The sequence below is a fragment of the Acomys minous genome (genome assembly GCF_964271855.1).
Source record: "Acomys minous genome assembly, chromosome: 17".
In the NCBI taxonomy this organism is placed as follows: domain Eukaryota; kingdom Metazoa; phylum Chordata; class Mammalia; order Rodentia; family Muridae; genus Acomys; species Acomys minous.
Genome location: NC_140500.1, coordinates 23,273,446 through 23,300,329, shown reverse-complemented (window position 1 = coordinate 23,300,329; position 26,884 = coordinate 23,273,446). Strand labels below are relative to the sequence as shown.

The following is a 26,884-nucleotide window of genomic DNA, read 5'->3' as shown; positions in this document are numbered from 1 at the left end:
GTAAAGCTATAGGACAGAGCAGAGCTGAATGTTAAAGAAAGGTAGGGTTGAAGATGGTAACAAATTGGAAGGGAGCAGGGATGCAGAAAGAATGACAGCAGCCACACGTGTGCCAGTCAAACACTTTTTAGTCCCTGCAGCAAATCAGATACCAACCAAGTGTCTACAATGGCTGGTGACCCTGCCATGAGTGCAGGAAGAAATACTCAGTACTAAGGGAGAAAATGATAACAGAAAACTGAGCTATAGCCACAATGAGACAGTCCAGAGAAGAGCACCAGGTTCTGCTATTTGTGTCACATAAGCTAGGAAAAGCGACCTCTCCACTGGGGAGGCAAGCCTACAGTCACTCATTTCCTTGCCTTACCATTAGAGACATTTGTCCTTGGAGAAGTGAGACCCTGCCTAGTCACTCCACTCCAGGATAAGGCTGAGCAGTCCTAGTCTGTTTGCCTGCTTAGAAACTAGATTAGCATAGGTATGAGAGAAAGGATTTTTGTGTTGGTTTTAAGTGAAACCCAGAGAAAATGTCAAAGCTGCCACCATGTAGCACCAGCAACCAGTACTCAGTTGTCTCCATATTCCCCACAAGGGTCACACAATAGGAACAGCTCTTTACTGAAAAGTCTGCTGGCCCAGATTATAAACTGGATATTTGGGGCATCTGCCTTAGCAGAGGGCCACCTTAGGTCTCCTTGAGGACATTGATCTTGGCACAGATCTTGAGGGCAGGGCCTAATTTGATGTTCATGGCACTCATGAGATGTTCTTCTTTAAGTAATAAAAGGGCCTGTCCATCAATCTCCTGGGAACGGAACTCTTCGGCAATCTCTTGGCAACCTAAAAGGAAAGGATAGAAACACATGAGAAACTGCTTGGTAGCATCAGAAAACATGGGAAGAACTAAAACAGGCCTAGTGATGGCTCATCCTAAAACACTGTCCTAAATTCAACAGTAGGAAGGTCTGAGGCAAGCTCTGAGCTGCTGGCTACTCCACAGCACATCAAGCAAGGGGCAACTTGTCTGTCATAGGAAAACTACATGCGTGGCTTCTTTAATACTGGCAAAAAGATTGACAGCTTTTGCAACATTTCCTTTTTTCTTTAATATTTTTTAAATATTTATGTATTTATTATGGATACAGTGTTCTGCCTGCATGTACACCTGCACACCAGAAGAGGACGATCTCATTATAGATGGTTGTGAACCTCCATGCTGGGAATTAAATTCAGGACCTTTGGAAGAGCAAGTGTTCTTTTAGCCTCTGAGCCATCTCTCCAGTCCCTCAACATTTTAAGGACTCAGAATTCACACAAATACTAAAGAGTGGTAGTGTTTAATAGGGCCAGTCGTGCCTTGAAGAAAGTGAGTCAACAAGGTCTTTTCTAATGTACTACTACAGAAAAGTCATGACGCCCAGTTTCTCACACCAAACAGTGATAGTATCCAAAAAAATCCAATGACATATATATGGTTAATTCGAGGCAAAAACAAATACCAAAAAAACCTGCAGACACTGTAATCAATGGCATTGGCCCAGAAGGAAGTTTGTGAGCTACACTAGAAAAATGTGGACCTGGTGGACACCACCAAACACTACCCTACCCCCGCCCCAAAGCCACCACTGCCAGTACCTTGCAGAGAAGCAATAAACTCGTAGACCTCCTCAACGCTCCACCGGCTAGGATTACTAGACAGGAACACAGGGTTGATGCCATGTAACTCTGGTGTGGGTGGGGCTGTAATGGTATTTCCGAGGTCACGTTCCCCATGCCCGGCTCTCACTGACAGTGGCCCAGGAGATGTTGGGGAGAGTGCTTCATCATAGCTGGAATTATCTGAGCCCCGGCTAGAATCCTCTTGACCCTTGAGAGGAAATAGCAACAGTGAGGCACTGAGAACAGCACCTTGAGTTCCTTCTCCCCAGTACCCAGGGCTAAGGGAAACTGTCTTAACCAATGCACTAAAGCTGTACTTCGTTTCCAGATGCACAACTACTCTAAAGCACTGTTCAGGTGGGAACTGTCACTTCTTTGACTGTCCTCCTGAATTATCTCAAGTGAAGGATTCATGATGCACAAGCTTGTAGTGTCCAGTGAAAGAAGACTCTTACAATAAGATCAACACAGTCAGCATTAAACTGAGTTCTCAGAGTTCTGTTTTAGGGGCTTTTAACCTAAGAGAAGGAATTCCTGGGGGGCAGAGGATGTCAATTTACATGCTAGCTAGCTCTCCAACAGCAGCTCACCCGGTGGCGTTTGCCCTGGATCTTGGCACGAGCAATGTCAGAGGAGCTGCGGCGCGGTCCACGCCTCCGAACACGTGCATAGCTGGCTTCCTGAAACTCCTTCATTTTTTTCCTTTTCAAGCGGAACTGGTGGCTACAGCTCACGTTGTACCTACAGGTCAGGGTACATACAAGATGTCACAGTACTGTGGAAACAACACACCAACTTGGAGAACAGAATGGAAAACAGACTATCAGCTGTGAAAAGGGACAGAACATCAAATGGGAAATCCAATGAGGGTGAGCTGACTGGTGCCCACAGTACCTCTTTGCACACGTCATGGAGCAGAACCTCTTAGAGCCACGGAACTGCTCTGCCGGGGCATACTTCCCACAGTACTCGCACTTGAGGAGATTGGCCTTCTTAGCTAGCTCTGAAAAAACAAGGCATTCCTGAGTTACCACAGGTTCCTGCTGCCCCTCATTATTAGGTCTCAAGCTGCACACTCACTTTCCTCAGGGTTTTCTGCAAAGACCTGCATAACCCAACTGAAAATTCCTAAAACCAAACAGCCTAAATAAAGGCTTGTCCCTCAAGAAGTATATAGGTTGGCATGAGAGCACAGGCCTATGGTCCCAGCACACAGGCAACTGAGGCAGGAAGGTGATCATCAGCCTGGGCTACATATACAGCAAGTCAGAGACTAATCTAGGTGCCTAGTAAGACTACGGAAGAGAGACAGAGACTTTGAAGTCTTAACCCTGAGTCATCAGATACGTCCACGTTAGCTCTCTTACTTATCGTATTCTGGTTCAACTCAGACTTCGGAGAGGATTCTGTGCTGAATACGGAGAGGAACTGACTAACACAGAGAAAGATACAACAGCCTTCTTCCACAAAGACTTAAGAGGCATGGACAAAGCCAGGTGGTGCTGCCTTTAATCCCAGCATTCAGGAAGCAGGCGGGTCACTGTGAGTTCAAGGCCAGCCTGGTCTAGAAAGCAAGTCCAGGATAGCCAGGGCTAAAAGAGAGAAACCTTGTCTTGAAAGAAAAAAAGAAAGAAAGAAAGAAAGGTTCCCTTATGGTCCTTTCGTATGGTTCCGCATATTCGGTAGAACACATCTGTGTACAGACAGATCTTACCTAAACTCCTACCTCACAAGAGCTGACTGGGTAGATGTGGTAGTGTGGGTAGTGGGTGTAGTGACCCATGCCTATAATACCTAGACTCAGGAGGGTGTGATGTTAAAGGCCAGCCTGGGCTACATGGCAAGACCTTGTCTTGAAAGAATTAAATCTAGGGCTGTAGCTCAGCTGTATGAGCTAGAGCCAGGTTCAATGCCCATGCCCATCAAGCATGCCCATGAGCACCCACTGCTTACCTACAGAGGGACTGTCTCCTCCCAGAGGGCCACGGGACTGACTCTCACTCAGCCCCGTCAGAAGGCCAGCCTGCAGCGGCTTCTCAGATTCCTTCAGTAACTGAGAACATCCCACCTGTCCCAGAGAAAGAGCAGTTAGAGCAGCCCGAGTCCTTTCTGCCCTCCACAGCCATTCACATCCCCCATGCATGTCCCTGCCTGGATAAGCTGAGTTGACAGCCAAGTCTGGCTCAGCGCAGATCTCTGTGGGTTTTGCTTGTTTTTCTGGAGAAGAGGTGTTGAAGAAGAGTCTCATGGTATGGCCCTAGCTATACTGGAAGTTGCTGTGTACACCATGCTGGCCTTGAATTCAGAGATCTGCCTGCTCTTCTGCCAACTAAGGGCTCAAATTGGACGTGTGTGCCACCATGCACGGTCAAATATGGGTGTGTCTGGGGGGAGGGGTCGTAACCACAGAGACAGATAGATATTCAAGAGCTGGAGTTGGTGTAACTGTAAGCTGTGCGACATGGGTGCTGGGAACGCAACTCAGGTCCTCTGCAACAAGGATATATGCTGTTACTGTTACGGCACCTCTCCAGCCCCAGGATCTTTCAATATGGCAGCCAAGGGCCTGTAAGTGGCTTTTTCCAGCTAGGTCACTATGCTTACACCCTCATACCATGTCCTTTCCTCCACAAAGGTGAAAGAGTGCAGAAGTCAGGATCGCTGGATTTCAGTCCTGGTTTCCTTCATTATAAAGCCACCTAGTGTACACTAGTTTTCAAAGCTACCTTCTTTTCTTCTGTTCCCAGTATCTTCCCTTTCTCTTCCACAAACTCCCCTTGTTTTCCTTCACCCCTCTGTAACTAAGTAAGCAGCACAATGAACCATTCTCTAATGATGAAATAGTTCTGCACTCTCCTTCTTTTAGAGGAATCTGGGCAAACATTAGGTCAGCTCTCCCTGCCCAGTCCCACTTTGAGGCCCTGCCCTCACCGGGAAGGGCTCTGCTCCTTCCTGGATAACAAAGCCTTCAATGATGTGTGTGAGAATCTGCGGCTTCACAATGGCCTGTGGGGGTTTTGAGTCGCCCATCTGTCTGGACACCAAGGCTAGAGTAGGAGGCGGTGCTGATGGCGTGGGGGCCAAGGCTACTAGGTCACCGCTTGGGGGATTAGCATTCAAACTGGCCACTGGTTCAGCTCTCTCTGAAAAACAAAACACAGTAAGGCACAGGTGTATGACACAGCTGGCTCCCTGTTGCTGAGCCAGCCTGATCTTCTACAACATGCGCATCTTTGATTGCTCACCATGGAACCCGTGTTTCTGCCACCATTTACTGCTCATCAAGTTCAGGCCCATTTTCTACTGAGCTAGATTTATCTTTTGGCTCACTGTGAACATTTCTCTGTTCTCTGGCACCAGTAAAGTTTTAGAAGTTGGTTGCTCACCTCCAAAACTGCTCTTCTCCTCCGTTACCTTTGGGCTATCTGTTGCTGGTGATGCCTTTGTAGGAAGTACAGAGCCCAGTGTAGAGACATCGTCTCTACCCTCCTCAGATTCAGCTTTGCGCTTCACAGCCAAGGTCTGGGCTTTACTCTAGAAGATGAATAAACAAGAAAGTACCTAAAATTTAGGTGTGAAAGAAAAACTGTAACTGCATACTTCCTTAGATAATGTGTTTACTTCCTTTGATACACTAAACTTCTTCGTCATCCCAGCAGTAGGACTTCTGCATTAGGACAAGAAAGACACCAACCACTTAGTCCTGACTTGGGACTGAAAGGCTCATTGCCGACCAACCAAGAATCACTGGCTTTACAAAGATGGATTTGGCTAAAGTGTTCTTGGGCCAATTAGCGTACATATTAAAAACCCTAAGATCTTAGTAACAAATATAGGAATTTGAAGTTTGGGCAACGTGTGTGTGTGTGTTTAACATAAACATATAAATATATATAAAGATCTTACTCTTTTATAAAAGAGCACATACATGCCACCATTCGCTGTCTCAACTCTGCATTCTATTAAGTTTTATCTCCAGTCAGTCCTGAGCCCATCATTCAGATGTGGATGGGAAGTAATAATGTCTTGAAAATGACAAATATCACTTACCGGCAGGTGCACAGACTGCATGTAGAAAGCAGCAGGTACTTGGGCCACCACAGGGGAGGAGGCTGTAGGCCCACCCTTTACCACATGTGCTGTTCCCTGCACAGGAGCAAGGGTCACCCCAGGAGCCAATGCAGGAGGGCACTCCTGAAGTGTACCAGGAGTCTGCGATGAAGGTGGCGAGGAGGCCAGGTGAGCCTGGCCAGACTGGACTGCCCCTGGCACTCCCCGGGAAGTAGGCACAGCAGCTGCCAGCTGTGCTAATCCCAAAGCCTGTGCCTGGGCTGTACCTGGCTGCCTGGTACCGACAACTTGCACAGGGATATGTGGCGGTGGCTGCTGTGTAGCTGACATCTTAGTGGCTCCTAGTTGAGGAGGTTTGATAGCTGCTACTGGAGGTTTGGACTGAATGGGGATGGGTGGTTTGGGGGATGGGTCAGGTGGAAGAGACAGGGCTGAAGACTGAAGCATGGGTTGGACCACCAGGGTCTGCGCTTGCTGTTGCGACTGCGTAGGTGGGACCTGCTGAGTAGGTGGGACCTGGGGTGGCTGAGGGGCAGTGAGGGTTGTTGCTTGCGGCTGCTGCTGCTGTTGCTGCTGTTGCTGCTGCTGTTGCTGCTGCTGCTGCTGTTGTTGTTGCTGCTGCTGCTGCTGCTGCTGCTGTTGCTGGGCCAACTGAAGGTGTGTAGCTGTGTGAAGCAGCTGGGACTGGCGGTGTTGGAACTGTTGCTGGTGGTGGATGGCAATTTGCTGCTGGATCACTACCTGCTTCTGCTGGAGGTGGATCTGCTGCTGTTGCTGAATCAGTGAGTGGGGCTGGATCTGTGTGTATGTGGCTGTGTGAAGCAAGCCGGAATGGAACAGAAGAAGAAAAGAGCAGAAAATGATAACCCTTGTAAATTAAAAATAAAACCAGCTTTTTAAGATGTACCTAATGTTAGAATCAATGAATGCAAACTGATCTGCATTGATCTCATTATTTGGGAAATCAGACAGTGAACAGAAATTTGAACTGCATGGAATTTGAACACCATCTTATTCATATTCTTTCCATTCAGTCCAACATTACTAACTACCTCCAGGACAAAGATCTCAAGGCAAAAACTAAGGGCACAGCCTGGAAGCTCAGCACTCAGGAGAACTCAGGCAAGTCCAAGGCCTATCTGAGCTGTTTCTCAAAATACAAAGTTAAGAAGAAAGACAGGACTAGGGTGTAGCTCTGTGGTAGAAACTGCCTTAGCATGTTCAAGACCTAGATTTGACCACAAGTAGCACAGGAAAGAAAGGAAGGAAGGAAGCGAAAGAAAAGGAAAGAAGGAAGGAAGGAAGAGGGAGGGAGGAGAGAAGGAAGAGGTGAGTGGGGAAGCCCCTTAACTCAGCACTCACCTGCAGTATCTCTGCTCTTTCCTTTGCTATAGCCACCCTACCCTTTCACTCAGGACTGAGCTAAGAATGGCTGACCCCTCCTTCATTATCTCGAGGCTGAATCCATGCTTTATTCAGTTTGACATACTTAAAGCCCATTCCAGTATTTGACACATAAGATGCATTTAATATTCACTGAAAGAATACCCAGAGTTAAAGATGTCAACATCCTCTTACTCTGCTGCAGTCTGGTGTTGGCAGTCTCTGCCCTGCATATCACAGACTGTACAAAGAACACACAGAACATGGCATCTGAAAGCACTTTGGGAACAGAAAGGCTAAGGTACCTAAGTATCTAATATTGGTAATTATTGTGATAAAAGTATTCAAATGATTAGGGTGATGAAAATAGAACAAAACAAACTTCCCAATAATACTAAGTATGGACATTGGCTACATCTGAGCCAGTCTCAAAGCAAGCAGCCACCAGGGTTACTGTTATTATTAACTCCAGTTTGTCCGTATCATTGACACAGGTAACCACAAGTCAGCCACACTAAGCCACAGCCCCACTTGCTGGCCTTATGTGCCCTGAGGTCTTTACACTACTGCTGCTTGAACCACCCACTGAGAAGAGGAGAGGATTCATCTTTTAGTCAACACTGTAAGTCACATGAGAACAGGGAATCTGCCTTTCCAAGGTGTTTCTCTAGCACATTTGTCAATTCCATCAGAACTAAGTGAAATGAATAAACTGAAAAACAGAAAGCACACAAAGTACTTTATAAGTAGTCTGCTCTTAGAGGAAACTGATAAGATTGTCACCTGCTCATCACCCTGTCTCTGAGATAGCATGTTCAAGACCGACAGGACTCTCTTTCCATCTGCCACTCCATGGCCGAATTTAAAAGAAAAAAAAAAAAGGAGGGAGGATGCTCTAAATAGTTCAAATTATTTCTGAAATATTAATGACATTCTAAGAAGTGACACCTTACCTGAGCTAATAAGCGTCTGGCTGGGGGCAGGTGTGGCTGTCCGCGTCAGGTTCATACCCACACTCTGCTGGCCACTCCCATCTGCTTCTGCCTTCTTGGCTGCTGCACTTTCTGCCTCTGTTTGGCTGCCCTGGCTCACAGTCACTGTTTGAGCTGTAGGTAAGGGCTGCACCACTCCTGTGCCCTTCCTGGGACAGCTTCCAGCACCCAATCCTGAAGGCAACTGACCCAAACCTGCAGGCACCTGGCCACCTCCGCTGGGACCCATGGAGCCTGGGAGGCTGTTCCCGCTGCCTCCCCCAGCTTGGCTAAGGTTGAGTGACTGGCCAGAGGCCCCAGAAGAAGCCTGTGCCACAGCTAGGGCCTGGCTAGAAGCCTGGGAGAGGCCAGAAACAGGAGAAGCTCCAGGAGGGATGGCCTTCTGAGTGGAGCCTGGCATTTGGGGTCCTTGAGCTGAGGCCTGTTGGCTCCTCACTGCCAAGTTCTGCACCTGGAAGATATAATATGTGTGTGTGTAGATTTCTGCGACTGACTCATAACAGAAAACTAGCTGAAGTAATTCTCCACAGTCTACTGAACTTAGCCCTGACTTCTCCACCAATACACTCAAGTCCTTCCAGTCTCCCAAAGAGCTTCTTTGTAACCACGTCGGAATTTTTAGTCTCTGACATTTACTCTCAAGTCTCCGGCTTTCTCTTTCTCCATATTCCCTTAGCATCTACAGAACACCTACTACGTGTCAGGTACTACCTGGACAGTGCTTGCTCCTGCTGCATGCATGGTTTCTGTTAGAGTAGAAAATTAGCGAGAATAACACAGCAGTATACACACAAAGATAAACCAAGTTTATGGGAGTATAGGGGTGAAAATCAACTCTGACTAGGAGATCAAAGTCTTCCTAAACAGGTGATGTCTGTCCCGAGGCTCAGCGGGGGCAATGAAGGGAGAGACGGGGCTAGGGAGAAAGAAAGGCACGACACTAGGTCACTAGGGCCTGGAGTGTTAAAATAAACAGTCTGAATTGTAACTTACATAGGCAAATTTAATCTGTCTTGTTTATTATTAACAGTCCCAGAATGCAATGCAGTGTTGGGCATGAACAGAGAGAGAGAAAAATAGCTACCTAGTTGATTCTGTTAATCAGAATATTATCACAATTAATCTTAATAATAACCAGAATAAACATGATAATATCTATAGCTGAAGGCATTCCTTAGTAATATTTCGAAGAAGAAAGTATCATCGTATCCTAACAATGAATATTGACATTTACACACATGTGCACATATACACTGGAATTACACAAGACAAACTGCTACACAGCAGGACGGACCATGCTGAATAACAAAAGCCTGGTAATGACCCAGTCTGCCATCGGAGAAGACTACTACTGTACTCAGACAACAGAACACTACATACAAATTCAAGTTATAAATGATGACTACAGAACAAATGTATCGTGACAATATGGTGTGAAGAAAGCATTCTCAGGCCAGGAGCAGAGGTGTGCTGCTGTTGTCCACGTTCCTGAGGCTAGAGGAAAACAAGACTAGTCTGGCCAACATAGCAAGATTTTGTCTCAAAACACAAATAAAACTATATTCTCAAAAAGATGACATGTAGCTAAGCTTCTTACAAATTTAAATATAAATGAAACATGTTATATATAAAATACATACATAGTGCTATTTATATATTATATATTATATTATATATTTATACATGTATGCATACAAACACATAGTATCTAGACTCTGCTTCAAATTAATCCTGGTCAGCGGGCAAGAGCCTGAATAGAATGGTCACTTGTTAGTAATTGTTGATTCCCAATGGTAAATACACAGATTAAATTTTGTGCATATGTTTGAATTTCCCACTAAAATTAATTTTAAAAGTAAATTTTATAAATCTGTAAAAAGACAATAAAGCTACACTGAAGGGGACCAAAGGAAGGATGCTCCGAGAATCAGTACATGTGATGCCATGGTCCTAGACCCCATGAGAACCTGCTCCTAAACTGCTTTTGGTTTGCAGCAGTGGGGATTCACTCAGGGCATCTTTTACACACAAGGCAAGCACTCCACTGCTAAGCTATACCCCCGGCCTGCCTGCTACTTCTATTAAAAGATAACTGAGTAAAAGGCCAGAGAGGTGGCCCGGGAACTAAGGGCACTTACTGATCTTGCAGACAAGTACAGTTTCCAGAACCCACATGGTGATTCACACGCTCCTCTAACTCCAGTTCTAAGAGATGCAACAGCCTCTGCAAGCCCTGCACACATGTGCTGCATATAAACTCATGAAGCACACAGGTATAGAAATACATCATTTTTATTTGAAACTGAACTTTTAAAAAGTGAGCCATGAGAGAAACAATGATAAGACAGTGATGAGACACCACTGCAATTGATCAAATTCTGTGTAATGGAGGTACAATTTTCTTAAAAGTCAGTAACAAAACACCTTCCTTGCTTTGTGTATGTGAGTGTTCATGTATTTGCAGGTGCTCATGTGTGTGGGGGTACAGGTACCCATGCATATATAGGACAAAATATACCACTGTGCAACACATTGGGCACGACCTTTTCTGAGACAAGGTCTCACTCTGCTAGCACTCACCTACTAGACTAGGCTAACTGGCCAGGGGGCCGAGGGTCCATCTGTGTGTCTCACCATCACTGAGGTAACTGGGTGGGACTCTGTTTTGTTTCCTTAGTGTGGGCTGTGAACGTGGAGCTCAGATCCTCATGCTTCTAGGGTGAGAGGGCGCTCTACCTGCCCGAGCTTCCATCCCTCACTGTTTTCATTATTGTTTTAAAGTCATCTTGACAGAAACACGGAAAAGGACTACAAGCAGTCAGAACAAAGGTTAGGAAGCCCACTTAGAAAAGCAGTACAGTCCAGACAGGTGGAGTAAGAACTTGCATCCAGAACAGTGGTCGCGCAGGCCAGCTTTGCAGAGGGGCCTGGAACTCTCAACAAGGTGAGAACTAGGCCAATTACACAGTTTCTCTTCCGCAATGGCCATTTCACTCTCCTACTCTCGGTACACCTCAGAAACACCTTCTCCCCTCTCCTCTCTCTCCTGGGGTTCCACTATCCTCCACTTACTATCCTGTGGCTACAACACTCCTTTTTCTCACTACTCTTCCTTGTGACAATGGGCAATCTCTGCTCGGATCCTCTTCCTCCTGCTTTTCTAGAACGCGCAGCATATCAACTCTCTCTCTTACTCTTGGCTCTATCAGCCTCTCCTGCCTGTGTGGATGGCCTGGTCGCCTCCCCCTCTCTGCCCCCTCCTCCTTTCCCCCACTGCTAAGTAAACTCTTGTGAGTGCACTGCGCCAAGCTCCACAAATGCATTAGCTCAACCCTCCTCCCAATGCAATTCCCCCAGCTCCCCTGAAGTATCTCTCCCTCTACACTAACAAATCCATCCTTGTCGTCTTTTACACAGACAAGAAGTGAGGGGTCCCCACCTATACACACCCCAGTCTTAAAAGATCTTGTTCCTTTGCCTTCATGACACTACACGTCTAGATTTTGCCATGCTCTCTTTGCTGTTCTTTCCTACTTCCCCCAGTCAGCCATCACCTTCAACCTTCCTCAGGGCTTATCCCAACCCTCAGAGCTCTAATATTCTTCTCTTCCAACCATGCACTCTCCATAAACACGTGTAGACATGTCTGTAACTTCAATAGACATGTCATCTATGTCTGACATTTTCACATGTTTAGTCCAGACTAGCTCTCCTAAACTCTCCTAAATTCAAGAAGCACGCATAGGGCTGATGTTTCAGTATCACATGTATGTCTCAAAACACCTCTAATTTGGCATGCCCGAACCTGAACTTCAGCCTAATTCCACTTCTTCATTGTTCATCTCATAAGCAGCACCAACCCCCCTATGATGTGCTGCTTCAGACCCCACACCCGGCACCTCCTTCAATTTCCCCAAACTCTGTGAAGCTTCCTTCACCTTCAGTAATTCTTCTTAATCTCAAGTTCATGCACTCCTGTCCATCTTCATTGCTATGCACCCAAACAAATGTCTCCTAAATTATTCATCTATTAACACATACAACACACCCTTTAAGGACACTCTCCCTACCACTTTCATGCTTAAAGCCTTTCTATAGCTTCCCATGACCCTTGACTTAAGGCCTAAAATCCTACGCACAGTCCCCAAAGCCCTGCAAGGTGAGGGTCCTCCCAACGGCCTAGTCCTCAAGGAGAATAAGCCACCCTGTAACTCCTCCAACAAACCAACTCTTCTTTCCTCAAGCTCCTTAGACATGTTTCCCAGGCATTCAACATCTCCTTACATTCATACAAGGATAACATCTGGAGAACCATTTTAAACGCTACCTCCCTTCTTTATTCTTACAACACCATACTCTTGCTAATGAAGCAATTATTATACCACTCAGATAACAGTTTGCTTAATAGCTAGTACTTTAAAAGTCTATAATCTCCATAAATGTAGGTATTATGACTTTCCTAAGCATTCAAGACTACAGTGACTGATAACAGTTAGCTAATAACAATTAACAATCTTAAATATTAAGTCCAGATATGATACAAGCACATATAATCAACTCAATTGGTCCTCACTACACACCATGAATTAGGTATACTCATCTATTGTACAGATGAAGAGACCACAGCAAAAGGACCTTAGATCACTCGCCCAAGGTGCTACAGTTGAATGCAGAGCTGGAGCCTAACCCAGACACCAGGTGCACATTCTAGTCACTTCACTCATATTGATGGGTGGATGGACAAACGGACAGATGGAAGGATGGATGGAAAGATGATTGATAGAAAGAGGACAAATGGGTGGATGGATGGATGGATGGATAAATTAAAAAACTGATATAAGACCAGGAGTGGTGCCGCATGCCTTTAATCCCAGCACGCAGGAGGCAGAGGCAGGCGGATCTCTGTGAGTTCAAGGCCAGCCTGGTCTACAAAGCGAGCCCAGGACAGACAAGGCTACAGAGAAACCCTGTCTCGAGAAAACAAAAACAAAAACTGATATGAAAGCACAACCAGCCTCCTCTTTGCCTTCCACTAGTAGAAGAAGTCTTTCTAATAAGGAATTGTGTAACTAGATGACCCCAAGGATGTTTCAGCAGTTCCCCTCCGCAGCCACATGGTTCTGGATTCTTTCTGAAGTATTTTTCTTACTCTGTTCATCTGCTGTCCAACAGCCAACAGCGGTCTCTGCTATTCATAAAGTTTGTTGTTTTGCTTTGGGGAGGTGGGGTGGATTTTTGTTGTTGTTTTTTGGGGTTTTGTTTTTGTTTTTGTTTTTTTGAGACAGAGTTTCTCTGTACAGCCCTGGCTGCCCTAGAACTCTCTTTGTAGACCTGATTAGCTTCAAACTCTCAGAGATCCGCCTGTCTCTACCTCTTGAGTCCTGGGGGCCACTGCCTTTTTGCTTTGTTTATGACAAAACTGGAGATCCAACCCAGCATACATGACTTGCTCTACTACAGAGCTACAACAGAGCCCTGCTGGCTCTACTAGCCACCCCTCCCAGAGGTGCCCTCGCACTTGCTCTTCTTTTTCCATTTTCTCCTCACTCCAAATCAAATGAGCCTACCCTTTAAGACTCCATTCAAGTGTCCTGCAAAGTAATACAGCTAGTTCCCGAGACTTAGGGGTCACTCAGGGCTAGCAGCACTTAGTACAACACTGCTGTCCCCCTGAGTTCTTTGACTATATGACTCATCTGTTGGTATTCAAGCACAATATATTTATGTAGTTTTTTTTATAGAGTAGATGAATGAGACAATAACTATAAGGCCCCAGTTTACATCTCATCCATATGTTAAAAATTAAAATATATATATATATATATATATGTTTTGGAGAAAAGTCACAAAAAGCAATGGGAAGAAAGACGTTACTGAGAAAACATGAACAGAAACAGGAAACTGAAAGTTGAAAACTATAGGAAATCAAGAACAGAAGGAACCAAACATCCTACCAGCAACTCAGCCAGGCCTATTTCACATCTAACTTCAACAGAATTCCCTCCAGCATCCCTGTCTTCATGTGACATTTGTACAAGGGAAATAAGAGACTCAATGAAACTAAGCTACAGAGGAAAAAAGGACGCCCTGAAAAACTCAACCTGCACAGTAGGACCCTCATGGGGTCTTCTCAGGTGGTTCTACTTCCTTCTTTAGCTCAGATCAACTCACATATTTTAAGGGAGTTGTAGGAGTTGAGGAGAGGGAAGGAAGCTGAAACACACACAAAATAAGAATTGTAAAAAAAAAAAAATCAATAAAGGGGCAGAGAGTGGGACCTGGCCTATCTATGGTCATCCCTCACGCTCCCGGGCTTCTCCACAGTAAGTGGTTGCCACTGACCTGATCTGCATCTGGATGAACTCCAGGAGACTGAGCGGGCGGCACCTCCTGCTGGACCGCAGCCACTGCCCCATTAGGCATCAGGATGAGTTGGGAGGCTAGAGGCACATTCCGGCCCAAGGTCCGGTTAACCTGCAATAGGTTTCCCAGCTGTGGCTGGCGAGGAGAGGAAGGAGGAGAGTAAAAAGAAGAAAAGAGGAGACAGAAGAAGTGGAAGAAAAGGACCACAAGACAAAATAAACAGCAGATATTAAACAACTGAGCCTGCCCCTTTCCACACCAACCCGAGAACCTCTCGCTCTTCCAAAGTGCTGAATCATCCAGAAGAAAGCTTAGACTGTGCAGAAGACTACGAATGATAACGAAAAGTCAGACATCACAGACATTTAGACAACAAGGATTTTAGAACACAGAGTCTACACAGACACAGATAAGCTGAGAGACACCTAGAATTTGTGTACCCAAGTTGCACAATTAAAAGGCTAGACTACATCTAAGAGTGACTTATCAAACACCAATGCCACATCTTCCAGCAGAGGAGTGTGATGCTATCTAAAAGCATCTTTTCTAGCCTATGTGAGGCATGGGGCATAGATCAGCTTGGCTTAAAACACGTGGATGACATCGGATCAGTCTAAGGGTAGCGCCCAGGGCTGGGCATCTGCCTAGTATGCATAAGGCCTTGAGTTCCCTCCCTAGCACCACAAAAACAAACTAAGAAAATAATACTTTCACTCTTTGCCAGGGAAGACAAGTTATAATCTATGCCCCTAGGACAACGGTGGCGGTGACGGTGGCTGTGGCAGTGGCTGTGGCTGTGGCTTACCCGCAGATACATCTGGGCCTGAGACTGGTTGAGAGGTGGGGAAGTGGTGTTCCCCAGCAACACAGACTGGGTCAAGGTGGTAGCACTGGGAGAGCTCACACTCTGGGATCGGCTGATGAGCTGGGCAGCTGATGTGGTTGCCAGATTGATCTGTTCAGTGCAGAACGGAAGCAGAATTGAGGATTTGAGAAGAAATCAAAGAAAATGCGCACAACTGACAACTTTAGAGTGGCACAATCAAGAACAGGATATTACTTTGATGAAGTCAAGGGAAATAAATAATAACTTCCTATCCAAAACTGTCATCTCAGCTACTTTGGATTATTATCAAAGCAAAAGACAAACAATCAAAAAGAAAGCAAGCCCACAAATCACCAATTTTAATACTTGAGCAGCTAAAGAAAGAAATGGAACAGATTTTCTTTCTCTCTGAAAAAGCAATCTTTCATTTGTTATCTCTTCTTCCCCAGGATCTTCTCATCCCCCTCTTTAGGTTTACCCATTTCAAGACTCCTAACAAGTCATGCATAGTAGTGCACGTCCATAATCCCAGCACTCAGGGGGCAGAGGCAAGAGGATCGCCACAAGTACAAGGCCAACATGGAATGCGTAGGGAAAGCCTGTCTGAAAACAAAGACTCTTACACAGATCCAAATAGGTTCCCTGCATTGTTTGTTGTTTGCTAAACTCAACTTCAGAGCAATATATACCCACTGATGACACGATGCCTTTCTCAGATCAGCTGCAAGACCAGACCTTGATAGACACTGCCCTCGAGCAGAGACAGCACTCACCGAGGCCTGCGTGGTGGCGCTCTGCTGCTGCTGTGCAGAGCTGCTGTTTGGGGAGCTCGCCTGCCGACTGGCAGCAATCGTGGCCTGTTCAAGGGGAAACGTAACAGAAACAGTGAAAAGGCTGTGTCTCCCATATTCTAGTATTAATTCATGCACGAAACAGATCTCAGGTAAGGACAGAGAGACTCTCTGCTGTGATATGAAGAAAAATACATCACTGTCCTTGTAATGTCACATGACCATATACGCCTGCCCAGGAACATCAGGGCACACACGCTACCAGCCCTCTCTCCTACTCTACCTTCAAGTCACATCATAAGCCACTGATAAATATACTGCAGGCTTGTCCAACACAGCAACAAATGAGCCACATATATAATTTCCTACTATGCATACTAAAAAAGTTTTCAGTGGGACGATCTAGCTTCAATAACTTAATATCATGCATATAAAATACATATTATCATTTGGGGAGGGATGGGGGATGGGACTGAACCCAGGATTTTACACATTTAAAGTACATACTTTTACCTTAGAGATCCATCTCTGCCCCCAAAGATTATCATCTTAGCATTATACTAATATAGAAGTGATTGTGATTTCTTACCTTTTTTTTTTTTTTTTTTTTTTTTTGGTCAATTGATGTCTTCTAAAATCTTACAGTGTCACCTCAATTTTGACTAGCGACATTTCAAGTACTCAATAGCTACACATGGCTGGCAGTTAACATATTAGATAGAACAGGTCTACAACACAGCCATTCTACCTCTAAAGAGCCCCCCCACCCCCCACAGTTCATACTGCAAGCCCAGAATCTAAGAACCATCTTTTCTCCTCTAAGAGTACAGGAGACAAAGAAAGGCTTTGGTGTAGGATACAGTTTGCCCCAAAATGCCTGACCCCCCCCCCTCCTGTCCCTGCTGACCTCTCACCTGCTGAACAGCTGCCAGGCTATGCAGCTGGGCATTACTGAGTTGCTGCTGGAGCATGAACTGGTGGAAATACTGAGCTGCATTGGGTTGCCGCTGCAGTGCTTGCAAGGCCTAGAAGACATGATACAACACTCAGAGCAATCGCTCCGAACTCCTACGTGCATCACTGTAACTGTCACAGAGGGAGTCAGGAGATATAGACTGAAGCAGATAGAGGCTTAGTGGCCATCAGCATCTGCTTCGTTGTTGCTCTGCTGGATCCAGTGTGTATACCGTCATCTAACACAGGAGAGACACTGGTTATATGGTCTGTCCTCACGTACAAGAAAAAGCAAAGCAGTTACTTCTCAAAATAAGACCTGGAAATAAATAGCAAGATCTAGACAAATGAATGTGACACTGACTGATATAAGGAAAAGAAGCTGGGCATGGTGGCAGATGCCTATAATCTCAACACTCAAAAGCTGAGGCAGAAAAATGATGAGTTCCAGGCCAGTCAGGATAACAGAGTAAGCCACGTCTCAATAAATAAATACACAAGCCAATAACAAAAGGAAAAAGCCGTATGCCGTAGGTGTCTAGCATAGAGATACAGATCCCTAAGTGTTTAGAGATAGATGACAGCCAACTGACATTTTCAAATACCTACTTACCACATCAATGGCTACTTATAAAAAAGACAGTGTCATTTTAATGTCAACTGGATTGAGCTATGTTCTTACTCTTTAATAATTACAACTGTTCTACCAGTATCTTTTAAGTAAAATGCTTCACTTCCAAACAGGATATTTAAAGTATAGAATCTGCTATTTGTCTACAAGTAAATGTCTACAAAGGTCTACAACACTTCTATTATTCAGAATAGTTTATATGGCCCAAAACTGAAAGTTTGACAACCTCAGCGGGAGAGAGTGCTGTGGGAAAGAGCACTTGCAGCACAAGCCTGAGGGCCTGAGCTCACGTCTCAGAACAACGTAACAAAAGGGCAGCTGCAGTAGTCCACATCTGTAAGCCAGCACTCTTAAGACAAGGCGGCAGATGGGCAGAACTGGTCAGAAGCTCAAAGGCCAACTGGACCTGTACATACTGCAGAGCAGAAACAAAAGCCGTGTCCTCTGACCTCTACATATCCCACACTATAAACCCACACACAGGCACACACAAATAGTAAATAAGTAAGTCAATGGTTTTTAAACAATGAGGGGAAATGGTTAATTAAAACCTAATTAATAGACTGAACCCTATTTACTCGTGTGTGAACCTTAGAGTACTTTGTACTGAGGCAATGAACCGCATTCTCCAGCTCTATCTTTTCGAGACAGGTTGTTACCAAATTGCCCAGCTGGCTTTGAACTTGGTCCATAGCTGAAAACAAAACAAAATGGCCAGATTTCATTCTGGGTTTGCTTGCTCTAACTTTGTAAGCTGCTAAGATTCTGACATGGAAGAAAGCTCATTCTTTACCCACTCAGAAAGAATCTAAGAGTGATGACTTTCCGGCATCTTTGCCTAAGCCAAGCCAATACTCACAGACGTCGGCCACTCAGCTGAGCCTCACCTGCACGGCTTGCCGTTCATACAGGGACATTTGTGCTATCTGGGGCCGAGAGCTGGCCCCTGAGCTGGAACTCCCATTGGTGGAACTAGAGTTCTGCTCGCTCTCAGTCTCCATGACAGCGCTCCAGGGTCCCCAAGAATGGTGCTCTGACTCAAGCCCTAGACAGGAATCAGTAAAGGATTAAAGTTAGGCTCGAATCTAAAGTGTCATTTCATGTTGTTATTATCATTATCCAAACTCACAGTGAGTCCACAAAGTGTCTAAGAACTTTCCTCTGGTGTCTTACAACTCCCAAATCTGCAATCCTGTCTTCCTCACTCCACCATCTTTTCAGGCTAATTACTGCCTCAAAAACAAAAACCAACCCAAAACAAACAAACAAACAAACAACCTTTTACATACTCCCTCCTGGCTACCATTAAATAAAGTGACCAGACTATAACAAGCCACCTTACAATGCTAAAGCCACTTTTCCGTCCCCCAGTACTTTTCAACAGTTTAATATCCACCCATTTAAAACTTGCTCTTATTTTCCTCTCCATCACATCATTATCATTGTAACAAGAGACAGCATTTCCGGTGAAGCCTAAAGCGCCTCCTTTCCTTGGCCCAGGCCCTTCAGCTGTGCTACTTTTTACAGTACTGTATGGTGAATATTATTGTCCCCATTTTATAATAGTGGAAACAAGGATTTTCTGCGCATCAAGTCTTTACACTACTGTCTGTCTTCTCAAAGCAAAAAAGCCACCGACGACAACAACAACAACAAAAACAACAAACACCCTGTCATTAAAGCGGTGTCACACAGTGTGAGTACTCATTATCTTCATTTCTTGGAGGAGAGCCCTGAGATACTGAAGTGTAGGCAGAGTGGACAGCTGATGGAAGAGGGTAAATGTTGAGGACAGAAAAGCTAAGCTCCTGGCCACGTATCCAAAGTAGCTGCCTCGCTGGCTGCAGGCCAAGCTACTAATTATAAAGCCGCAGGACGGCCACTTCTTATATAACGTCAGTGTCCCTCCTAGCAAATAAGGCAACGAAGTGAACACGTTACATACTCCCAAGTATGTAACATTAAGTAACATCCTAACTGGAAAAACTAGGTGTCTACTATAAGTATAAGAATCTACCCTCTGGAAGCTACATTAAAATTAGCAAAAATAAACTAAAAACACATTAAGAGTCCAAAAAGAAACATGAGAAAAATCTAAACAGTCTTCTAAAGCAATACAAGAGTGATATCATCTTTCTCCTCATTTTTCTTTCTTGTGTTAAACTTACACTGTACATTCGTTACTTTTCAAACACCGGGCTACTGTAAGTACCAAGTCATCAAAGCACTATGTAGCTAAGGAACATTAATGTCCAGCCGCAATTTCTGCTAAGGGCTGTCTGTGTTTCATCGGATGAATGGGTTTATCTCAGGAATGCACCCCCCTAAACAAGCAAACCAGTAAATAAAAGTCAAACTCGTGGCCTTGGCAATTAAAGTTGAGTTTTCTCCTACTTCCCCGGGCAGCGCCTCCTCATCACACCACTGTCCCCAGAGAACTCTACCCCATTTTAGGAAAGAACAATGCCACTCCACACATGGGTATAACGGAAGAGGTACACAGAGGATATTTTATCAGCTTCAACTTCAGTCTACCTTTCTCCCCACATCTTTTGCCAAAATATCAAAGCACTGAACAGATACAGACCCATGAATCCTCAATATCAGCATGTGAAGAAAAAAAGTGGGTAAGGATTAGAGGCAGCATGGTACAGTCGTATAGATTACTGGACTTATCTCACTGGATTCAGAGACATAGGACCCTGTTACTTGCAATAGAGGCTTGTATATAAAATTTAAAAAAAAGTTCATAAATTAGATGACCCCCCTCATTTGCCACAGATCGTGAAACAGGAAAGGGCCAATTTAAAGTCTTTCCACCACGGAAACTGCCATCAAAAACGACTGAGGCACACAAATCTATATATTAAAAACCTTCATTTTTTTCTCAATTAATGTTGTCAGTTCCAAATTAAATATGAAAAGTGAAGATAATGGAGAGTTTAGGAGGCAAACTGAATTAAAAATTAAAAACTGGGAGAAGAGTGAAAGCCCGTCGTATTAAGTAAGGTACCACCATCTGGGTGTGGGTGTGTAAGGATTCAACTGGGATAGATGCACACCGATGGGAGGGCACTAGAAAGTAGTAACATTGAGGTGGGCATGGTACTGAGCCTATTGAGTCAGGTGTTGGAAGAAGTCAATATACCTAAGCATAAACTCTGTTGCAGTAAGAATGGAGCAAGAAGCAGGGTTGGGGGGTGCTCGTTCTACACAGAACCGTGATGAAAACGCAGTTCCAAAGAGAAATCAAACACACCAGGCGAAGGGGGTGGATACAGTGCTGTGCCCGGAGCGAACCGACTCGGTAAGCGGGGAAATGCACATTCTAACAGTAGGGAGCCAAGCAGGAGGGGGGCACAGAAGTCAAGGAACTGGAGACTGGGGAGCCCGGCGGAGCGCGAGAAGCAGGGAGATAACCAGACAGCAGCATGCTGGGATGGAAGGACCAAAGTCGGGGAAGGGAGAAATGAATGAGAAGACGAGCGGCCAGAGGCAACACGGTGACGGACAGACAGCACCGAGCACAGCGAGCGCAAAGCACGGAGACCGGGACGCGCAGCACCGAAGCACCGCAGAGCGCAGCAGAGCGGGAGGCAGGAGCGCGGCTTGGGGGGAGGTACCTGGGCGTTGCACACGCCGAGGTGGCTGAGGAAACATCCCCGCACCGCCGAGCCCCCGGGATGCGGCCCCTCCCCGGCCCGCGGCCGCCCGGTTACCTTCGCGCCGGGCTCCGCACCCGAGTCCTCGCGGGGGGCGTCCACCTCAGGGGCGGGGGGAGGGGGGGTCGCTCGGCCTCGGCGGCGCGCCGCCTCCTCCCCTTCCTGGAGGGGCGGGGGCCCAGGCGCGGTGGGAGGTGCCCGGCGCCGCCGCCGCTCCCCGCCCCTCCCGCCGTCCAGGTGCCGGCCTCGCCGCGGCTCCGCCAGGCCCGGGGCTCACGGGGGCCTGTCACTTCCTGCCCCGCCGCGAGGGTGGGGGCCGAGGCCGGGGGGCCGCGGGCCGGCGGGGAGGGGGCTGCGGGGAGGTGCTTCCGGGGCAGCGGACCCCTCCCCCGGCCCGCCCCCTCCCCGCGCCCGCCCTCGCGCGCGTCCCTCGCTTCCTGCCGGCGCCCGTTGCCATGGCGATGCCGCTCCTGGGCCTCCGCGCTCTAGGCCCGGATGGTTTTTTTGGTTTTTTGTTTTTTTCTTCCCTCTCCCCTGGCTCGGGTTCTCTTTCTCCTCCTTTCTTCCCCCCCTTCTTTCTCTCCGAATTCCTCTCGCCGTCTGAAAGGACGGAGCTAAAAAAGCGCTGGCCTCTAGAGGGGGGGGACTCACCTCTGAGAAGAGAGGGAGATGGGAGAGGGGAGGGAAGTGACGTGAAAGGGGGGGGAAAAGAAGGTATTTTCTGCAGCTTCTGGGAATAGGGGCTCAAAGAAAGGATCAAAGGGACTAGCAAGCAGAGAGGGAGGAAGCGGAGCAAAGACCCTTGAGAAACGATTGCCTGTGAAAGGAAGTAGAGGGAAGGAAAGAGGAGGAAAGAAAAACTTTGAGATTGAGGGAACGGCGAGAGAATGCCGATTGTTTGATCCCTCGCCTCAACTCTTAAGAAGGCGGGAAAGAACGCTGCACAGACACTGAACCCGTTAGAAGCTGCAATTCTTCGTTTAAAAGCAGGAACCCGAGGCAACTTGCCCTGAATAACATTTCAGTCTGTGATTTCAGGGTTGGTTGTGTGCCTGTGGGTCTCTAAAGTCGCGTGCACATGTGAAAGAACCAGAACGCCCAAAACAATGGAAAAGGCGGGGTGTAAAGGGATGAACAATGGTGCTGCCTTTAGCAAGACTGAGCATATGGTGGGAGAGGCTCGTTTTATTTTAACACAGGCTTGAGTTACTCTCAGACTTCCGATGTTTTTGCAACACCTACTATGTGCTGGCTACTCTTGGCAGCTTGAATCTTAAGCGGTGCACAAATGGCAAATATAACTGTTCTCCTTAACCTTTCCCTATCGCGAGTGTTACCTTGTGATAATAGCTGGGATTTGTGCTTTTACTGTTACTGCCATAGTCTTGCGGACCTCAGCCATTAATTAGTTGGTTTCTGGAGCCCACTCTTCATTGAAAGCCCATTTGTAATTTGTATTGGGGGTTGGGGGGAGAATGAGAAGCATTCTCATTATAAATTAAGATCCATTTGTGTTTGTATTGCCTCCCACACTTAATTTGTATAGCCAGTTTTACGTAAGGTAAGATCTCTACTAGGCTTCTAGGAACCAGTTAAACAAGTATGCAAACCCCGAAGGGCAGCCAAAGGACTGGAGAGGTGAAAGGGTTTGTTGCCAGGCCAAGGATGTTAGGTGTTGGCTGGTGATGAATGGAAACATTCTGGCAAAGGAGATCTAGTGGTTAAAAACCAGGTGGGGCATTTACCCACTTAATTCAAACCTAGATCTTTGGCAGGTCAAAGAAGGCTAAAGCTTTCTTGCAGTGGCTTAGAAATGGCTTACTGAGCCTAAACTAATACGAAGGAAGAACAATCTAAGAGGACAAGAAACAGAGCTCCTACTGGAAAGCCATCAGCACTAATGAGTCTGGATGTGGCCTGTAATATATTCCCAGGAGAAAGAATCCAGATGCCAGAGTTTATACCCTTATTTTCCCAATAACCTATAGGATGTGTATAGATTATCAAGGCCCTTTCCCTGTGTGCTTCAGCCCCTTGACAGTGAAGGACTGCTGCTGCTGCACACGCCTATAGCCCACCTCAAGCTCCCCCCCCCCAACCCAGTATCATTGGTCTCTTCATCACTGGATGGTAGTAGGGGACTCAAAAGTGACATAATTTTGTTCAGCTTCAGATTTGACTTCAGCCTAGGCACCTCCTGAATTGATTATGGGCCAGGGTTCAATTCTCGTGTAAAGATCTCCAAGCTTGGTCAGTTTTCTGGGTCATAGGTCTAAGTAATTTCCACCAAAATAAATTTAACTTAGTAAAATAAATAAGTAAATAAAATACAATGTATCACCAGCAAATCGAATTTACAGGAAAGCCTCCATCCTCAATAAAATCGTTTTCCTGCCCTGAGTTACCTTGAGAAAAGTTCACCTCCCCCTAAACAAAGCAAACAATTTTGTTCCCTGGAGGATCTTTAGCCGACTTTCTCTCTCTTGATTCTTCTGGAATTAAGTCTTTTCTCTTTCAAAGCAAAGGGTTCAGTTGACTGGAGGCTAGAGAATGACTTTGTTCTACATGACACTGAAGGTCATTAGCCTAAACAGGTGAGAGGAAATGCATTCCACCCGTTTTGCAGAAAACAGAGCCCTCCTGCCAACTTCGCCACCTCAAGAAGGGCAGGAATTTGGAAGGAGATTTGGCGGCGGCCACTAGAGCAAATCGAAGGTGGGGTAATGGGCTCCTGCTCCTTCCTGAGCTCTGGCCAGTGTTCTTTAGAGATAGTTCTTATGCCAAGCGTCACTATCGACAGCTGGCCAAGTGAAAATGAGGGGGACACACTTTTATGCAAATATGGGGAGTAGAGAAAAAAGGCAGTGACCGCCTGTATTCTAAAATACGTCATCACCCGCCACACACATCCCACCGGGTCTTGTGGCAGTAATCCTTTAGGTCTAGCTGGAAGAAAGAATGACTGTAAAGAGCACTTTGAGACTCCGATATTTATAACTAAGTGCTGTCCCTTGGTTTTCAGCAAAGAGGAAGGCATTTCGGGGATGGAGCGACCACAATAAATGTCTGTCATTCTCCAACGTGTCTAAATCATTCCTGGTGGTTTCTTCTTTGGGACAGGGTTTCTCTGTGTAGCCTTGACTGTCCTAGGCTCACTTTGTAGACCAGGCTGGCCTCGAACTCACAGCGATCCACCTGCCTCTGTCTCCCGAATGCTGGCATTAAAGGTGTGTGCCACCATGCCCGGCCTCTTGGTGGTTTCTTTAGCTTCCACCACTGCTTAGTCACAACTTACTGACAAGTTTGTGCACCAATGAGTTTAATTAATTAACTTATTTATATGACATGAGGATTCCCTCAGGCACTACATTTACTTCAAATGTACTTTTCTGGTCAGCATTTCAGAGGTTAGAATGCAGGTTCGTGATGAGCTCCAACACCAGACTTTTATCCGTGGGGTTGTGTTCCCTAGGCCAAGAAAGCTCAGCATCTGGGAAGAAACCTACAGGGAAAAACAATTCAAAATATACCTCATGCCTCTGCTGCAGCTTCAGAGACCTCCTTGAATCCAGCCCTTCAGACAGTTGTTTGGGATCAATTATAATGTTTACAGACGAAGAGCATAAAACTTGGGAAAGTTAAATTGATCAGGGTTCGTGGGGCCTTAAATTGTGGAGTAAGAATTTTAATTTATGTCTGTATGACGCCACAGATCAGAGCCCCAGCATGAAAGTGTGGGAGTTCTACTCAAGTGCTTAGCTCCCAATATTTGCAGAGAAGCTTGACACTCACCATTTTAAAATGCCTGCCATGGAATGTGCACTCTGATTTCGCTGTTTTCTCCAGTTATCGGTCCAAAAGACACTGTGTTGGTCAGACCTGGGGGAGTGCCTTAGAAAAAAAAAAGTAATATATACCCAATTTCCCTAAAATTCATTTCTTGTGTTGTCTACTTGTAAACTGAGATAAGAATTGTGGAGCCTAAATGCTTTTCCTGAAACCTGTGAGTGTGCTCTGTGCCACAGCAAAGGAGAAGTAAAGTTGTTCATCAGCTGCCCTTTAAACCACAAAGATTCCAGTGCTCCCTCAAGCAACTCCAGTGTAATACAGAGACGCGTGAGATGTGTGAAAGTGGACAGAGGAAGCAGAGGATCCAGAGGGGCTGGCATGGCCTGAAATACTCAACCTGTCCTTGCTGGCTTTGAAGACACCAGGCAGCAAAGAATCAAACAATGTGGGAAGCCTCTAGAACAGACTAGACTCCACAGGGGTCATATATCAGATATCCTGCATATCAGATGTTTATGATTTATAACAGTAGCAAAATTACAGTTATGAAGTAACAAGAAAGTAATTTTATGGTTGGGGGTCACCACAACATGAAGAACCCACCCAAGTAAAGATAGGAACTGAGAACTGACTCCACAGGGTTGTCCTCTTACTTCCACAAATGCACGCGTACACATGCGCACATGCACACCCACACACACACATAAATAAATAAAAATATTTTAAAACTGTTCTCTTTCTGGTGTGGTAATCCTCCCTTGCCCATGTGTTGCTTTCTATGTTTTCAATTACCTAAAGTAACCCATGCTCAAAAATGTGTAATAGAAAAGTATATTCTACAAGTAATACAGGAGCTCTCGGTTGTGTGGCGTTCTGAGTAGCGTGATGCAGTCTTCCGCTATTGACCATCTTGTTTCACCCGACTCTGCATGTGAATCATCTGTCAGATGTACCACAACATACCACTCACCTGTCAGCCACTTACCCCAACTTGCTTAGCAAACTGACTCCCAGTCATGGTTTTATCAAGGAATTCAGGGTTCTCTTTCAGGAGTTATTAGTCTTTTTAATTAAAAAAAAAATTAAGTAGCTGGGTGTGGTGGCTCACACCTATAATCCCAGCACTCAGGGAGGCAGAGGCAGGCGGATCGTTGTGAGTTCCAGGCTAGCCTGGTCTACAAAGTGTGTCCAGGACAGCCAAGGCTACACAGAGAAACCTTGTCTCAAAAAACAATAAAAAATAAAAAACAGTTTTAAAAGGAAGCTCAATGACCATTTTAATAGAATTTGAAAGGAAAACAAGGCAGGCAAGCTGTAAATCTCTGTGGCTGCTTCGAGGAGGGGCATGAAGAAGAACAAGTCATGTTTTTGAGTTAGGGTTCAAGAAAACCAGCATGCTCAGCAAGCAGCTGCACGGTGGAAAAGGAATAGTAGGGAGTTTCAGAGGACGAGCAAGAAGCCTAGAATGTCAGGAAAAGTGGGGCAGAACAGGGAAATCACACTTGGGCTTTGGGGCAAAGACAGAGAAGAAAAAATATGCTTTTAAAATTTAGAACTCAAAAAAGCTGGCAGGAGAACTCTGTGAGTTCCAGGACAGTCAGGGAGACAGAGAAGCTCTGTATCAAAACAAACAACACACACAGAGAGAGAGAGAGAGAGAGAGAGAGAGAGAGAGAGAGAGAGAGAGAAAGAGAGAGAGAGAGAGAAGCTGAGCTGGCAGGCTTAGCAGTGAAGAGCCATCTATCCCAAAGCTACTGCTTTGG

At 45.9% G+C, this 26,884-nt stretch overlaps 1 protein-coding gene across 5 annotated transcripts; it reads right to left on the bottom strand.

The window, feature by feature from the left end:
* Positions 1–110: 110 nt before the first annotated feature.
* PHC1 (polyhomeotic homolog 1) lies at positions 111–21,582 on the bottom strand. Of its 5 annotated transcripts, none has more exons than XM_084766343.1 (15): positions 21,294–21,582; positions 18,558–18,715; positions 17,000–17,110; positions 16,068–16,151; positions 15,274–15,423; positions 14,448–14,603; positions 8,067–8,556; positions 5,710–6,542; positions 5,046–5,193; positions 4,591–4,802; positions 3,613–3,727; positions 2,554–2,662; positions 2,250–2,400; positions 1,636–1,867; positions 111–840 (listed from the first exon to the last, which is right to left on the bottom strand). In XM_084766343.1, exons 1-15 carry the CDS (start codon positions 21,328–21,330, stop codon positions 686–688), a joined length of 3,141 nt encoding a protein of 1,046 aa, XP_084622469.1. In that variant the 5' UTR covers positions 21,331–21,582; the 3' UTR covers positions 111–685. The 5 variants fall into 5 exon arrangements, with proteins under 5 accessions (XP_084622469.1, XP_084622470.1, XP_084622472.1 ...); XM_084766344.1 differs by having other exon boundaries at positions 14,448–14,579; XM_084766346.1 differs by having other exon boundaries at positions 21,390–21,582.
* Positions 21,583–26,884: the final 5,302 nt, after the last annotated feature.